Genomic DNA, 18,465 nt, shown 5'->3' with positions numbered 1-18,465 from the left:
TAAGTTCTCTGCCTCATATTGGTGAAGCACAACAACATGTCTGTTCACCTTTCCCGCCTTTCAGATTTTTGGAATATTTCATGAACAGAGTTGTGCCATGGTGATGCTGGAATGCAGTATGGATGATGATGGGAAGCCACACATTACCATACTTTATGTGCGCTTGAATGCACTGTTCCAGGCGTAGTCCAATGCACACACAATGATGATGAAAGGAAAAACTATGAAATACTTATCGGCAAAAACTGCAGCAGTGTTCCCCTAACATTATAGAGTTTCAGAGTAGGGCCCCCAAACATATTGGGGCCCCAAAGAAATAGTGTTGAAGCCACTGCGCATGCACGAGATACAAGTTGCGTTTGGGTTTTGCGTCAACAAACATGGTGGCACCCATCGACGCAACGGTTCTAATCCAGCACGAAAATGCGCTTGATTCGTGGTAATGCATGAATTTTTGTAGGCTAGGAGAAGCGACTGTGGTTATTGCTTTCTCTCAGACAACATGTGTAATGAAGACAACCATTAAACGCCACTGGTTCTCATTTCGATTGTCGATTTCATGGCTCTCAGGCCTAACACGGCTTAACTTGGCTGGTGAAGGCACATAAGTTGGTTACTCAAAACTAAGCGCAACAAATCGCTTACTGCTAATATGATAACATCTAAATTGTATTTAAACATGAAAACACAAAAGTCAAAACTACACTTATCATAAAATGGTATATTTTATTTAATTATTTATAGTAACCTTTTTTTTTTGACGCCGTACTGGCACTGCAAGCGCAAGATGCTATCCACAAATGCAAAGCCCTATTCAAAAACTCTTCACTCCTGCATGCCCCCATGCTAACACCCACAAAGCTCTTTGGGGCCCCAAGCTATTGGGGCCCCTATTCTAAAGTTCTCTATTACCCTGGTGGCAATTATTAGATTTGGAACAAGGCACCAAAGCACCGTGGGGAAACAAAGAAATGGTGGGTCATTACCATGCCAGTAAAGAACCAAGTGCAGCTTTTGCATTTTAGGCTCATGTGAACACAAACTCAAGAGTAGTGGAAGCTCTGCAATTTTTTGGGCTGCATTTGGAATCAATGGAGCCTGGCAACCTACTGGTCTCTGTCCCTCTGCTTTAAGTTCATAGTCTATCATGCTGTGCACCAAGTTCACCAGTAAAGCATTATTTCACGTTTTTTCCTTCTCGCATTGATCACTGGCCAGACGTGTCAGCTTTTAGGTATAATTAATACTAGTATTCCGAGGGTCCCTAAATCTAGCAGGGACACATCGCCGTCAGAATGTGACATTACAACTAGTGAACTGAATTGCGTAATAATTAGGCTGAAAGCAGCTAGTGCAAATCAGTAAGATCTACTGTTCAATATTATAATTAATTGTACTTTACAGTGCTTTGCAGAATGTGCAGTAAGAAAAGCTGAATGAACTTATTCTATAAGTGCTGCTTTTCAAATGCAAAACAGTATGTCATCTCACCATACTCACGAACTAGCCCACAACAATGTAGCCAAAAGAGCATACTGAATATTGTCAACTGAGCGATTTCATTCCTTATTCCAAAGCTAAGTGTTACTAAGGTGCAACATGATAGAAAGGTTATAAACAGGAATAAGGTGCCTCAGAAAGGCTGGCCAACATTTCGATAGGAGGACCTACCTTCATCATCGTCCCTGGCAAGTTAGTTTTAACGGGTTACGTACACTACACACAAAACTAACTTGCTGAGGATGATGAGGCCACTTTTGACGAAGATAGGTCCTCCTGCCGAAACGTTGGCCAGCCTTTCTGAGGCACTTTATCCCTGTTTATAACCGTTATACCACAGTGTGCTACTTCATTGTCAGCCACATTCTCCATTCTGAACTAAGGTAAAACAGTAATTGAGCCTCACTGTAGAACCTATGCATAAGAAAAGGCACCCCACCTCAGACAGGCGCTTGTTGTGGTCTTCAGGCGGGATGAAGTCGACGTCCCTGGAAGTGACCATGCCGACAAGCTTGCCACCAAGCTTCCCGGTATCCGTGATGGGGACACCAGCGAAGCCATGCGTCCTCTTCACTTCAAACACATCGGCTACACAGTTGTCAGGGCTTAGAACAACTGGGTCGTGGATGAAACCATGCTTGTATTTCTGCAAGGAATTGTGGTTCAATGAGAACAAATTCAAGCAATCAAACATGAGGGAAAAAGAAGACATTCATGACAAGACACCCTGAGCCAACAAAGTAGTACATAGTCATTTCACATCAGCTTCATATATAAGGTGGCGCAACTGGTCAGGAAAAACATGGCAAGGGATAGTACCTTATCTAGTGCAATAAACCTCCAGGTAAACTGACACAGGTGTGCAAAGTTAGAGACATTTAATTTACACTCTATTATGCTGGAAGAATGCATCTGTCATTGTTATACAACTGGCCATGAAAGAGCAAGTTGTGACACTAGCAACACAGAAGAACACCAATATGCTTCCTTTATGGGACCGACAAAAAAATACACAAGCCTTGAATGGCTGTGTTCTTTACCATTAGTCTTTGCACAAAACACTCACTGAGGTGTCTCCATATTAAATTACAGAAAAACAGTAGTCTTGCTCAACCCAACATTTGCCTCTAATATACTTTCAAGTTCATGGATGACATCGAAGTCCAGGGCCTGCATTTTCTAATGTTTCTAATGCGTTTCCTATTCATTCTCAATTCTTTTGATATGCGGTGTGCTGAGAGGCCAATATCTACAACAATGGTGGCATCCAAACCACGTCCCGAGCCATGTAGAGCTATTAACAAAAAAAGAGAAATGGTGGATGAAATGTTGGGAGATGCTGCTTACCTTCACTCTGTTCACCTCACTGGCCTGATGCTCTGGAGTACAGTTGTGGTGAATGATGCCGATGCCTCCGCACAGCTGCACAAACACAGGTTATTAACAGCAGGCCTATTACCGCAATATTCACTCGGAAGTCACTAAGGGTCATTCAGTTACTTAAAAGAATATAAGACAACAAGTCATTGCAGTTACAGTAGACTCCCATTAGGTAAATGTGGAGGAGTCAGGGAAACCAGTTTGCCTACACAAGAGTGTGGTTTAACAGAAATGCCACTGCATGTATGGGAAGCTATCTAAAGGCCCCTAAACTGGTCAGCTCGTCAGGGAGTTTTGATAAAACTTGTTTTATAAACATACTATTGTATTGACAAAAAATGATAAACATTCAGAAAACAAACGCTTCTCCAGAAGCTGTCCAGGTTAAGCATGCCTAGCTTGCACTGATCTTAAGAACCGAAGAATAAAGAATGGTGTTCGAACAACAGCTCCAGCTGCATATTTTTTTTCCAGCTCGCATGCACACAATCCAAAGTGCACGGAATTGTTAATAGCCATGAACAGGGGCAGTTTTTCCACATTCACGGGCTCCAATATCAGACCGTAACGATGATTGTCTACTTCCACAGGCGAATGAGGCATGAATTGAGTTTTATCAATAGAATTCAAGACTAATTTCATATACAATTTTCACATTATGTAGCATGTAAGCATGATTGCTGAACATGACTATTCTTCCAGTAGTACACAAGCCACACAAAGTTGGCTAACAGAAAATCTAACGGAAAGTCAACTCTGGTCACATACTGCCATTGCGATGGCCATCTCCGACTCTGTGACCGTGTCCATTGGTGATGATACCAAGGGGGCTTGAAGTGTGATTTTTTTGGTGAGCTTGGATGTAAGTTCCTGTATGTGAAAGAAAAACCATCATGTTAGGCATAGGTAGTCTACTTTTCAAATTCTACCGCAGAAAGTGCTTCTACATAATTTCACAATGCCAAACCCGATATCGTCGTTTAATATTCTATAGGTATAAGCCTCGACACAAAGCTATGGATCCCAATGGTCATTACTCTCTCTCAAGAACTCTATGGATGGGTTAACGAGTTTTCAGAACATGTGACCATGTCCTTGTAACAAACCACATTTCAGTCCACAAAATACACCACCAAACAATTTCATGCTAAAAGAGTGTTTGTCATGCCTATTGTGCTGCAGTCTCCTACAGGACACAAGCTTGCTTCAGTGATCTCAAGTTGCACTCATATGAGTCAACCAAATCGATCCTGCAAATTTTATGATCACATAAGATAGGCAACTGTTTACCTGTAATATGCATTGCACCCCATAAACTGCGCAGCTCAATTTGTTCTAGATCTCAACAAGAATCCAACCTGCACGTGCCCTTGCTACAATTATTTTCTTTTTCTGAAGTAAGACCTCATTCTAGCATAACTGAATTTAAGATGCCTTTGTATAAAGCTAGCATGATGCTGTGCTGCAGAAGCAAGGGGAATTTGCTGATGCTACTAGACACCTACAGCCCATCTTGTCAATGTACTCCATGGCTGTAAAGCATAAAAGTAAGGCTGAGGAGAAGTATATTCACCCACAAATATCTTTACATTCTGTTCCGTGATTCAAAACCCAAGATGTATTTACTGAAGCTGATATTAGTGAAAGTACAAACAAGGCCTCGAAACACAACACTAGGCAATTGGTCGAATCAACACAACCTTCGCAAATCCATGCTTAACAACCCAAACTGTAAAAATAAAGATAATTCAACAGGTTATGCCGTTTCAAAGTTTCCATAATTCAATAACAATTCAAGGAGTATGCGCAAAAAGCATCGGCTAGGAAGACACTCCACTAGCAGTATTCTCCCAGGTTTAAAGGGCCCGTATGTTTCACATTTGTGTGGTGGAAATAGCCAGAGGACTGTGTAGAAATCTGGTATCATATGCAGATCCAGCTATACATCTATCTTATGGAATCTCAATAAAAGAAAGCGCTTCAAAGAGTCTTCACAGAAAGAGTGTTGGCTAGCTATGCACAGGAACTTGTGATATGAACAAGGCAAGCGTAAAGTTTGTATCTACTTAAACCCCTGCAGTACCCCTAAGTCCAGCTCATCATGGCAAGCTGCATAAATATTGTAAATACTGTAGCTGAGCTTGACATTTGTTAACATACAAGGCACACCTCTAGGCCAAGTGCTGGCTAAGCCCATCGTTTTGCACTGGTTGAACTTCCTTATACCAGAGGACAATAGATGTTCCAGTATGTAGATTTTTGCATGTTTTTCAATGATGTTCCTGACGAGTTGATAAAAGTGACACGTAATGGAGGCCAGGAAAATTGATTTAATCCTAGATATTTTACTTATACACAGGAAAAGAGTAGACAAACAAAACAGCATTAGAAATGTTAACTATCACACAAACAGGTATATATGCCTCCTATGTTAGATAATATGAAGGAACAGGGTTTTAGAACCTGGTTGTGCTTAGTTTGGCAACACTGTAGAATCTAGGGCAACTTTTTGCATTGCCTGCATTCGTGACCAAAAACACTGCTAATTACGCAATGAAAGCAGAAAATATGCAAACATCACATCATTCAACATGACATTTAACTCCATTCATCATGGTCGTAACATATAATGAAGAGGATGTTTGAGATACAAACTACTTCCTCACAGAACACTTTTGGCAATACATCTTTATAACTGCACTATTTGTGTACAGCATAGCCTGATAAGTGAAAAAATGCATTCTTGCTTTGTAATCGCAACAGCCAAGGTTAGCACTACACAAGTATAAAGCGTGAGAAGTAGGACTAATGCAGCACTTACAACATCATCAGCGTTGAAATCAATGTAGCCGGGAAGGATGAGGAAGTCGCTGAAACGAAAATGAAACAGTGTTGGTCAGAATAGTGAAGCGTCATGTCATTAGGAGGGTAGCTGCACAGCGCTAAACATCACTGAAGAATAATTGGCAAAAAATACATAAGAACTGTAACTACACAGATAGGTGCATGCCATATTCCTTTGGCAGGGTGAACTACTATAGTGTAACCAGAGAAAGTGCAGTATTTCCTAGTGCTTTAGTAGAGCACTACTTTGTTAGCAGTAACTAACCAACATTTAACTTTTTTCACGCGAGTCCCCATGTGACCACATGTGGAAGCATTCTCAACTATGCTAGTCCTGGCAATCTGTGTTTACTATATTCATTTATTGTATGTATTGATTGTTCATTTATATGAAGTGATTATGTGCATAAAAAATTTTTGATCAGTATGTAATAAGGGTTCTTTCAGCAAAAGAACTCATATGTTTGATAGACTGCACTAGTTTCAGGAAACATGTGGCCTTTTCATTCCTACACACTGTCACGAAAGGCCTTCAGGGACTTTCACCAACAGACTGTCGGAAATAAACTGGTTCTTATAGGCTATTGAGAGTGAAATATGAGCAATATATAAGTGTTTAATCAACAAATGAAATATATGAGTGTTTAATCAACAAATGCTGACAGAATAGAAGCACAAGCTTCTTTGTCACTCTGCATAAGCATGAATTTTTTCGCTGGTAAACAAGAAGCACTTGTGGCAACAAGCATGCCCTCAAATGTACTGCCAAGTCTTAGTAGGTAGTTGACAAAACCAGACAGCTCTACAACGTAGGGGGTACTGTTGTTAAGTGTTTGCAAAATTAATGCAGTGTATGTGACGTGTGTCTATGTGCACTTTGTAGTTGCATCTATGCGCTGCCTTAACTGTGTTTGTAAACTGACACAGAACTTGTAAGTCGTTCTGATGTCAATGCACCAGTAATGTTTTTCGATCATACTAACCAGCTTACGCATCGTTTATCTCGAAGAACACATTGGTTCTGAACACCTCACAGCTTTCTGATACTGTCAACTACTTGAAAACAAGGACACTAAAAATTATAAAAAGCTACAATGATGTATTAACAAGATTAAAGGGGAAAAAAATGCACGACATAGCTTTGCAAAATTTCAAACTTCCAATGCAACTGAAACATGCTGCATTACTCGGTGCTTTAGCGTAACTGTTTTACACACAAAAACTCCGGCCACAGCTTCATCTGTGTCAACGCTTCGCATAGAGCACAGGATGTCATAGTACATGCCTCCTGCCACGAGTAAACAATTTGAGCAGCACAAGGTAAGGAGAAAAGTGGGTTCTCGTATTTTACAGGACACTTAACTTCATTGATCTATATGCGAGTGTCACACGGCTCTCTTCTGATCGCGATCGAGCCCGATCCGGATCAAAATTCTCGGTCGCGATTGGCTTCTTTGCTCAATCTGTGGAATGGAGCCAGTCGCAGTCGAGAATTTCGATCCGGCGTTCTTGTTGTCCCTCTCTGCTCGTCCGTGTTTATTTGTGCGCTGGAACGATGTTTCACAAGGCAAATTGTCCTTGGCCGCGAAGTCTGTGAAACGACACTACTCGCAGCGCTAAGGCGATGTCGTTCTAGGCAATGAAAAAAAAAAAAAACGAACATTACATATGAGGAGCTACAGCTGCGCCACGGACAACTGTTGCGCGCGTAATTTTCGCATCTAGTAGTGCAACTGTCACGAGCGACGCCCGAGGAATCCGCCGCAGTGGCTGCCTCACTCGCGCAGGAAACGCGCGGTTTGAAACCGGGAGCCGGCTGACGCGGCACTCGTCAAAAACACGGGAGAAAACGCAAGTTTTACCGGGTCCGGTCGAGGTTCAAGGACCTTATTCAACGACGCGTATAAGGATGGCATTGAATGCAAGCAGAGAGAGCGAAAAGGAAACCGCCAACTGGGAATATTTTAGCATGCAACACGTAGTTAAACAAGCAGACAGCGCAAATGCAGTGCTCCGTTTTTTAAACGGCGGCGCTTTACACCCCCCCCCGCCCCTCTTTTTTTTTTTCTTCTCTTGTTGCATAGCAACGCCCAAGTTTGGACGTTTGCTATTCTTCGTGCTCCTCAGGCGGCGATGACGCACAATATCCGCGTGAAGATGCAGAGCGGCTGGGAGCTTGTTAGCGCGGGCTCGATTACGATGGACCTTCTTGTGCTAAGTGAAGGTGCTCGATACGAAGAAACGGTGCGCACAGAATACAATAAAAAAACGTGAGTCATCATTAAAAAAAAATAAAGAAAGGCTGCAAGACAGTCCGAAGCGGTGTTTATGCCGGAGGCGAGACGTACTTGTAGGTGAGCCCGTCGCCGTGGCCGATTAGCTGCTGGGCGGTGAGGCCATCCTCGTGAAACGTTGCCTTCTCCGACATGGTCACTGGGGCTGCCGACGCCTGAATGTCCCAAAGTGGAGTGAGAAGCTTATCGGCCCAAGCACGACGTGAAAACGCACATGTGCCCGCATTCCCTCTCGCGGGAGTCGGCAGCCAACCATCGCCCCCTCCTGCGATGGCGCCACCGTAACATTATCATGGTAAGAGCATGGTCAACGCGCGGAGAGCCTTGCGCGCGCAGTTGATTGGTTCCTAGATTGACGTCACAAAAGCTCGTGGTGCTTTGCGCGCGTAACCTGTTTGCGTCTCGCAGACGGGCGCGCTACCAGTTTGTACTGAAAAACACATAAGATTTAGATACGTAAAATTATGTCAAGAACAAAACCAGAAACATGATCAGCGTCTTTCTTTCACGCAGGAGTTAAGCATAATGGTGGCGATATGCCGTCTGTACTTGTGGTTCGATCGCGGCCGCGACAGCCGCATTTCGATGGGGGCGAAATGCAAAAACACTCGTGCACTTAGATTTAGGTGCACGTTAAAGAACCTGAACTAGCCAAAATTAATCCAGAGTCCCCACCACGGCGTGCCCCACAAATCATATTGTGGTTGTGGCACGTAAAACTTCAGAATGGATTTTTTTTTTTAACTACGCGGTGGATACGTGTCCCGTGGCAGCAACTAGAAACTCATGCAGTGGACCGACCTAATTAAACGACAAAAGCATGACTGACAAGGCTTTGTGGGTTCCAAGATGCAATGGTTCTTTTTTTAGTTTTCGCAACCCGTCCCGCTGGAATACGACCGCAGCGGCTGGCAGAACGAATACGCTTGTCGCACAAAATGACACACGGCTGTTTACGTACAACCGACACTTGTTGATCACACGCCGTGCGATAACTGCAGCTTTTAGTGGCCGCGAAATGAAGCGCGAAAGGAAGCTAGTGCTTAAAGACGCACGTCGCTGTAACGAACCATGCGTGCATTGTTTTTCTAGAAACGAGAAAGTGAGACACCGGTTCCGGCCTTTCTAATCCAACCAACGCTGCCGACCCGTGAATGTTAATACGCACTTCTCGATTCCTTTCTCTCTCTCTCTCTAAATTCCTTATTCTCCGAGAAAGAATCTTCCTGCCTTCTCGCCCTCCGGCGCTTTTTTTTTTTCTTTTAGCCAAGCTGCACGCCAGGAATTGTAATGAGGCGCACGTAGACGTTATACAGCACGTCGCGACGTGTAGGAGCGCGCCGTTTACCGCGTCTCTTAAGTCGGGTAACAGCAGCTACAGGCACTCGTCCCCTGCGCGCTGCTGATACGATAACGACTGCTTGCAGAGGCCACGTCTACGTCCCCGTCTCAAGATAACCGGACGTAGCATGGCGGTGCAGCGACGTTCACCCGGCCCGGTGCACTTGAATGACTTTATTGCAGCGGTTCATGCATTATCGCGCCAGCGTGCGCTCGTGCTAAACGTTTGCGTCACGCGCTGAAAGCACGAATTCCCAACCCTTATTTTTTTTTTTTTTTGCCTGTGCCGCAATTCATGCAACCCATATCTGTGCATATTCAGCGCAGCGGCCGGGCTGGCTGCTTGCTTGAATTACGGTGCTTACACGGCGTCAGATTGGTATCGTATCAAAGCGCCGCCATATCGACGGAAATGCATCGGCTTTTTTGTTTCGATCACGTCAGTGACAATAAACGGAACGCCGTATACCCACGTGACCGCACATTTCTGTTTAAGAGAAGCGTTTGTCTTTTCTTCGAGGTTGCACTTGGGGTGGCTAATAAAAAAAAAACATTATTTTTTCGTGTCCAAGGAATCGACGCTGTCACCTAGGATGCCCCTTCCAAATCGCTGGACATTTTGAATAAAGTTTTCAGTCACTCGGTTTCAGATGTCAAAACGACGATACGATGAAGCACACCGTAGTGTGGTACTCCGGACACATTTTGACCACCTGTGGTTATTTACCTTGCACCCAAATCTAAGTACGCAAGCGGATTTTGCATTTCGCCTCTGAGGAAATGCGGCCGCCACAGCTGCAGGATCGAACCGGCGACATCGAGCTCAGCAGCGCAACGCCGTATAGAGCCACTGGGCCACCGCCGCGATGGGTCGGGCAGCTGATTCCTTGCGCCGACAAAGCAAGGGTGCACACAAAAAAAAGCAAGTTTACATTCACAGCCTACCCGGGCCATTTTGTTAGGTGCTGAATGTGAATGCGCCAATTCCGTCACGCGTTAACTGTCACTGTATACAGCTGCGCCTTCGCAGCGGCCTTACCGTTTAGCTTTGTGCTGCCTTCTGGCGATTCATTAATATGCCTCCTTAGTCTATGTCAGAGACGGGAACCATGTGAGGAATTTAGAGCGCTCCTTATGTTATATTCTTCGACCATCTTCTACTGCAAGGAGGCATTGTGTGCAGTACGCATTTCTTGTTTCTGTTTTTGCTGTCGTTTCCGTCGTTGCCTGACAATATACGGCATTTACAACGTGAACGCGTTTGAACTGCAGCACCTTTTTTTAAAGTTATTTTAGCTGGCCTTCAAGTGCGGCTATCAGTCTGCCACTTGTGCATGCGAGCAAATCGCTTTGACGCCAACATTCCCGATGTCTACAATAAGTTTTATATCGGGATAGGCGTTGAATTTTCGTGTCTACACAGAAAGACGAATGAGTAGCAAGAAGCAAAATAACGCCTGAAAACTACTTATACTGATTACCCAGTTGAACTTATACATGTATACCTATATCTCAAGTAATTCGAACGGACTTGACTTGGTTCGCTATGATATTTTTTTTATGCGGAAGTGTGAAACGGCCCACTGACCGAAAAGGCTGGCGTCTGTAGCAGCGAAAGGGCACCTAAATTCCCACTGGGTGCGACGCCACGTCACGAGCACGCCTCGACGGAGAAGAGCGGAGGGAAAGGGAACACCTGCTGAAACGAAATATTCATTTCATTTCTTGTGAGTTGCACGTGCACATTCTTTACCGTTGCTTAACTTCCTTTTAATTGTTGCTTTTAATAATGTTAACTTTTAAAAGTTTAACAGCATATATTCCTCTGGCGCTAATGTTATTTACCCGAATTTCAATGCGCTCGTAATGAGTATGCATGTATGTAGATGTGTTCGTGCCCAGGGAAGTGGATATATACCACGTGTTCAATTAATGGAGCGACTCGCGAAAGCTTATTGTTTGTATTACGGATGTGTGCGATGCTGACGTTGCCTGGCGGTGGCCCCCCTGGCCTCGTGAAGCTGTATGTTCACAGCTTTCTTGCCAGGGTGGCCTACGACATTGTACTCTGTGCATATGTTGTAAATAAACTTGACAATAGCGCAAGGTGTTGTGTGAGGGTAGAGGACATGCGGTGCCCTTGATTTCTCAGCAATATCGTTCAAATGACTTCGGTCTACAGCCAACACGCTAACGTATAAACTGTACAAAAAAAAAAAGGAAAGTAACCTGCACCAATTTATTCGTAAAACTAGAAGACATCACTCGCAGCGCAAAACTCGAAGAACCACTCAGCGGCGTTCAATTGGGACATTAATGCTTTCGCATTCACAACTCACAGGAAGGGCTTAGGTGCCTTCGGCTTTTTTAAACACCATCGAGTTGCATTGCGTCATCCATAACGGTTTGACCAGCTATGGTTCACCGCTTGTGAGTTCATTTCTGGATGAATAAGAGGATGGTGATAATGATGTCCTTAAAGGCACTGGTACCTGACCACTCAGGGGGAATGGCCAACAAATAGGTGGCTTTCATAAATATATTACAGGATTACTTAATATATTATTCTGGATAAACTATGATAGCAAGCAGACTAGACATATCTTTTGCATGAGCCGCAGGCCTGAACGAACGGTCACATAAATGTATACATACATAAAGAAAAGGAGCGAAGAAACAAATGACCAATAAGAATGACAATGAAATAGGTGGGATCCGCAAATAAATTTCTCGATGCCCACGAATGAGTGGTAATACGCTATCGTCATCAATGCCACGCAGCATTCTTGAAAACCTTTGTGTATTTCACAAGTACATTCTCGTGGTAGTGGCACTGAATCCGAATCAGGCTGTCTTATATTTGTTTTCCTTTCCCTTCCTTTTTTGTTTCTTTTATTTATTTCCTCCTACACGCGGTTGCAGTTTTCGAGACGCCGGGAGGAAGGCTTTGAAGGTCGTGGAAGATCTTCTGTGGTGAGAGCCTGCCACGCGCCCTTGTTTCTTTATCTTCCCTTTTGGCCACATGCCACGCCGTGTACTAATAGTGTATAAATAGATGTTTGTAGCGAAAAGCCGCCTCTCGGGGTCTACCGCAGCGACGAAGTGACAATTCGTGACACAACGGCAGGTCTGGTCTGAGTCGACGGACAAAAACAGCCTCGCATAATACCTACTTGACTTTTCATAATTATTCCCAACAGATTTTGTAAAAAAAAAATATCACCTGGAGCAGATGGCGCAATTTCGCCTCTCTCCAGGTCGATTATACTTGAAGTGGCAGACATTGCATGACGAATCTCAACGTTCGGTTTATTAATTAAACAGGTTCGACTTATTTACTTTGTCACTTTAGTAGATACGTTGTATTGGCGGAATTGAAGACGGGTAATATTGCAGCCATATCCATGTAGCAGATGCTATGAGGCTATACTGCATATCAGGTTCGAGATACCCATCGTCAGGAGATGCAATTAAATATATTGACGTTCCAGTTACTATTTTCTCGAAAAGGCTCTCTCGCGGGAGACAAAGCTATCCGGAAAGACTTTAATGGCAAGAAAAACAACAACAAGGTTATCTTACCACGAGCGTATACAGCTTTTCTGGACACGAGGGTTTACTGACCTTAAACTTTTCAAACTTCCTGCGGTGAAGCGGTGATGACGTCAACAAAACAAAAATAAAATAATTAAAAGCTATCTCTGCGCATTGAACTTTGCCACAATGTTTGTCCCGCCGGCGTTATCAGTGTTCTTGATAAAGCGTAACCACTCGTCGCCTGGAAATAACTTATACTAAGAGCGTTTAGTCGCGACGAGCAATGATTGATTCTGGGCTGTTGATACAGTTCTTTTTTTTTTCCTTTTCAATGCTGGGTAAACAACCCATAGGTAATCGTCAGAAGCACTCCGTGGCAGCTTTTCTTCAGTCGGCACACGTTCTTAACGTCCGAACATCGCACATAATCTACGAGAGACGCCGTCGTGGACGGCTTTTGATTTTGACCTGTCGATTTCGTTAAGGTGCTCCCAATTATTTCCCTAGCGACTTTGCTATCCGCACTCATGGGCTACCGCAGCAGCTGCAAATCGAGACGTGCTTAAGTATTAAGATATATACATGAATATGTTGGTTTTGCACCTTGAGGCAAAAGGCACGACACAAGAATTCTGCAAACTGTCCAAGTGTCGTCGTCCGTTAGCATGCTATGGCCGAAGCTGCTCTCAATACTATAGACGTCACATTTACTGGCCACCGGGCCATGTACCCCCTTAGGTATGACATATATAGTACTAGCCAGTTAGTTCCCAAAGTGGTCTCCTGTCACAGTTATCCACGTGCGTGAAGGAAGGCCGCTATTTAAATTTATTGTGCAGTAATATATGCGGGATTTAGCTGTTCTCCACATTGTCTACCACGTTGCCGTTCGGCTTTTGTAATATAGCCGCAATGTTGACTAGCAGATGTCGAACGCCATAAAGGCTATTCACATACTCAAACACATCGCGCACGACACTTGCTTGTATTCAAGAGTTGTGCAACTGCCAAGGACATCCTTAAGGAATGTTAAATAATAAATTATGGGGTTTTACGTGCCAAAACTACGATCTGTTTATGAGGCACGCCGTAGTGGGGGATTCCAGAATAATTTGGAGCACCTGGGGCTCTTTAATGTGCGCCTAAACCTAAGTACACGGGCGTTTTCGCATTTCACACCCATCGAAATACGGCTGCCGTGACTGGGATTCGATCCCGCGACCTCGTGCTTAGTAGCCGTATAAAACATCGCCACAAAGCAACTACGGCGGGTAAGGAATGTTGGCAATTCGAGGAAGGTGACAGTCGGCACGTGAGACACTTTGTTCCCATCGTCGTTGCGCGAGAATCGGTACGAGTCGTCGAAGAATGGCACCGTAGAGTGCATTGTACCTAATGTGATGGAATCCGTATCCAAAATTTCAGACCCGAATCACCCTGTAACGACTGACGACCAGGCATATCGCTTATACGTGCAGTCACCTGACAGATGCCGGGCACTGGCGTCGGTCACAGGACCTACTTGACCTATCTCCAACACTTGTCGACATTCTCGCCTTATTTCGCACCATCGGGTTTCAGTTGAACTGCTTCAAGAGCCAATTTGTCCCGAACTTTCAGCTTTCATAACTGTCATTAAAGAACATAACTGTCAGCGTTATGTTCTTTTTTCTTATTTTAAGTAATCTTTCATGCCTTAAACTGCTCTCCTGAGATTTCCGGTGGTTTCACGTTTCCCAAAATGTCCCCATTTTTTGTCGGCCTCTGTTCATATTTTGGGGGATCTTTAATAGACATTGAAACCACAGCACGGCTCCCTGACCACGCTGCTCAAAAAGTCATTTTATTTTCCTGAGGTCTTGTGCAAGCTTCTGCCTTCTTGCCGTTCATCAACCTCTATGATTTCCCTGTCACTCGTATCCGATTTACTGTACTGTAGCCGCGCTCTTTTTCCTCTAGCGATATGGCCGCCGGCGGCTTCACGCGCTCCCGTAGGCGGCGGCTGGGGTCGGCACTCCAGAAGGTTAAGTATATAACCTCCTCGCATAGAAACGACAGCATGGTTGCTAATAGATTGTTGGCTTGGATTTGTTTTGCACAAGGCCCAAGATGGTAAACTGTCTTCTAACGCGTTCTTATAAGTTTGTGTCTCTGTCTTGAAGCGACGCGCACCGTAACATGCTGCAAAGGCGCTTGCGTTGAGCGTATGTAAGGCGAAGAAACGCTGTTCTAAACTGTCTGTTCTCTAATTTGTGCAGTAAACCCATGATTATGGTATTCCCGCAGTCGCAACAGTCACGGTATGGTGGTAAGTTGTCGCGAAAACGCAGTTGTAATCCACAGAGCCTGCCACTAAGGAATACGCGGCGAGGTATGGCCGATGAATAAGTGGTATTAGGTAAACATTTATTAGCGAGAATGGCGGGTGTTTATACTACCGCAAAGGAAGGATGCTGGGCGGTGATACGATCTTGACCGGGTGAAGTGAGTCTTCAGAATCATTTCATTTCTCAATAATCTACAGCTGAAGGAGCAAGCCCCGCTGCAAGTAGTGGGCCTGATATACTTTATTAAGAAGAAACTTTAGTTCGGCCATCTATAAATACATGGGAGTGAAGAAATCGTTTTTCTCGGCAACCACTGCATCGCTTCTGATGAGGTTTGTTGCATTTACGAGATGTTAATATCTAGTGATTCTAGGAAATATGCTTTTTTTATTTAGACTGCCAATCTCTGTAGAAAAAAATTCTTGAAATTTGCAAAGTCTCAAATAACTAAAGTATCAAATTTACGATTAGATAACTTAGCAATAAAGAAAGATATCACAATTTTGCTACCTACACCTCACAATACATCAAAAGCGGACAAAACTGATGCATTATACACCGCTCCGAAATATGCCATTAATTTGTGAGTATCGCTTTTGCAAAACCCCCGTAACCATCCTAACAACTTTGAAGTACATTTTCCTGCCGCCGATACGCCGCCGCTGCATAACTAAGCACGAAGGTTCCCCCTTCTTACATAAGAAGAGACAAGAGTCCCGACGATGTTTCCCTTAGCCGCGCGTTTTCCGTTATCTGAGGCTTGCACAGACAAGCCCTAGATAGCGCATCTGGCGTCACCCGAGCCGCTTATCTAATCGGGCGAGAAGACGCGTGGTTTCTCTTGCGCGGGGACATCGTGGCAACGCGACCTTCCCAACCCTTGACAGACTTAGATGGGCTAGTTGGTTGCTGAGTTCATTTCTTTCATTGTCTTTCTGGTTGCTGGCTTGACATTCTTTCTGTGTCCTGTCCTCAAAACGCCCCGTTATAGCCATGTTCCCCTCAACCGAACCTCCCAGCAGGAAAGAGGAACGCTCGATCGCCACCTCCTCCCCCTTCGCCACGACCGGCCAGCTTTGGGCCAGCTCGTTTCTTTCTTCTTCAAAGCAGATGATGACCGAGAACCGCAGCTTGGCCGTGACCTTCGACGGGCTCGTCGCAGAGTCGCTTTGCACTGCGACAGCCGTGCGAGCTCAGGGACCCCTGGCGTGACTCGATTGCGTGAAGACTATATAGTGACTATAGATCCAACTCGCGTCAGTGAGGAGTGCAGTGAGTGCAGGAGGAGACGTCGGGAAACGGAAAGGTTCGACCGGTGCAACGAGAAGACCTGTGGCGAGGAGACGGTATACAGCCGACGAAACGGAGCGTGTACAGGCGTAACGAAATACAGAAAGAATTGTCAACCGTCCCACACGCACACACACACGGACAGGAAAGCTATTAAGACGAGGCCACGAAAGCGCTCGGAAGGAGCTCGTTTGTATTGGAGAAACGCACCGCTGATGTCTCCGCGGAACACGTCGGAACGGACGAAATGGCAGGGCTGATGAAAAAAAGAAAAGAACTGCAGCGGAAATCAATAACGAGGCATCTACGTTCATTACGGATGACAACAGCGAAAGGAAGTGCTCGCAAGTTATTTGTGTTAGTGGACATTCGTAACACCGCCCCACAGCGAAGAAGGCTGCATGTACCGTTAGTCTACAAAGAAAGAAAGAAAGAAAGAAAGAAAGAAAGAAAGAAAGAAAGAAAGAAAGAAAGAAAGAAAGAAAGAAAGAGAAACAAAGAAAGAAAGGAAGAAGTTGAATTTTGGGGTTTTGTGTGCCAAAGCCACGATTTGACTGAGGCACGCCGTAGTACGGGACTGCGGATTTTGAGCACCTGGGGTTCTTTAACGTGCTCCCAAATGCACGGGACGCGAGCTTTTTTTGCATTTCGCCCCCATCGAGATGCGGCAGCCACGGCCGCGATTTCATAGAAAGAAAGAACATAAATGTAGTGCTTGTCTTAGAGTGGAGGAGGGGGACATCTCCGGAAGCATTTTCTGTCCCGCTTATCTTGCTTTATCAGATAGCGGTCGATCCGGTAACTGCAGTGTCACGCCAGAATTCCTTGGAAGCCAAAAATCACCAATTATGTCCTTCTTTTAGAATGACCTTCTCAATATGCGCGCCAAAATAGAGTGCTGCCTTTTGGCGTTGGATTTGTTTACGAGTTATCAATGTACACACATTAGCAAAAATATACGGACCACAGGGTTACCAATAAAACTAAATTTCTTTGTAATTAACATTCATAAACTGAAATTGACGAGTACACTGGAAAAATCACGATGTCAAGTTCGGACTGCAGTCCTCAATTTCAAGATGTATTCACAGGCAGTGGAAAAAATCGGTTTTATCGCACAATCCCTGGTCCGTATACTTTTTCTCACGGGTGTACGTCACTAAAATCGGAGGGAGTGGTCAGAAGCCGCTGACGCGCGCGCTGGTCAGTAGTAGTATAGCTGGTTGCTTATTTAACAGACTTGCATATACCAAATAACGATGTGCAAAGGAAGGGACGAACAGGATGTGTACTTCAAATCGCACTGTCACTGTAACGCAGACTGCTGACACCTGGGCCGGTATTTTGTAGCGATGCCTTTTCCGATTCTATGCTTTTTCAGGCTTTTCGCGCTTGGCCAGTGGTCAGAGCGACGGTCTGCCCACATTATCAACGGGATCAGGCGGCCGTGTGTGGTGGATGATAGGAATAGCATAGAATAAGGCATAAGGCATCGCTACAAAATAGCGGCCCTGAACACCGCTCAGCAGAGGGGGTGGGTGTAAAGTTCAGGGATAGAAGATAACGGAGAGGAGAGCGTCCAGCGCTGTGCAGTTATCGTGCACCGGTCAGCCAGGTCGAGTGGCTGCAAGCCACAATATGCTGGCCGAAAGCTGGACGCACGCCGCATTTCGATCCTCCATTGTTGTTGCCCTCTGAAGTCGTCGTTCTAAACTACGAGGGATTGGCTTCCAGGATTGGCGCAACACCCTTCGTATTTCTCCCCTGTTATCCCGTCGTCCTAAACTCGACAAGACGAACTAGGGTGGTTGCTTGGGCTAGTTGGTAATTCACGATAAAAAATAACGTTCAGCGCGAAGGACAAGGACTGCGAGAGACGACATACGTAGCGCTGTGTATGTCGTCTCTCGCAGTCCTTGTCCTTCGCGCTGTACGTTATTTTTTTTTTTTAT

At 44.8% G+C, this 18,465-nt stretch overlaps 1 protein-coding gene across 1 annotated transcript in view; it reads right to left on the bottom strand.

The window, feature by feature from the left end:
* The window catches only part of LOC135921268 (inosine-5'-monophosphate dehydrogenase 1-like), a 38,448-nt gene that overhangs the window by 12,231 nt on the left and 7,752 nt on the right, over window positions 1–18,465 (bottom strand). The window contains exons 2-6 of the mRNA XM_065455578.2: window positions 8,073–8,173; window positions 5,702–5,750; window positions 3,649–3,750; window positions 2,848–2,922; window positions 1,940–2,146 (exon numbers count right to left, since the gene is read on the bottom strand). Coding sequence (XP_065311650.2) covers window positions 1,940–2,146; window positions 2,848–2,922; window positions 3,649–3,750; window positions 5,702–5,750; window positions 8,073–8,173 — 534 coding nt within the window. The remainder of the gene's footprint in view (window positions 1–1,939; window positions 2,147–2,847; window positions 2,923–3,648; window positions 3,751–5,701; window positions 5,751–8,072; window positions 8,174–18,465) is intronic.

The sequence above is a fragment of the Dermacentor albipictus genome, chromosome 5 (genome assembly GCF_038994185.2).
Source record: "Dermacentor albipictus isolate Rhodes 1998 colony chromosome 5, USDA_Dalb.pri_finalv2, whole genome shotgun sequence".
Taxonomy (NCBI): Eukaryota; Metazoa; Arthropoda; class Arachnida; order Ixodida; family Ixodidae; genus Dermacentor; species Dermacentor albipictus.
This window is presented reverse-complemented; position numbering and strand designations above follow the sequence as displayed.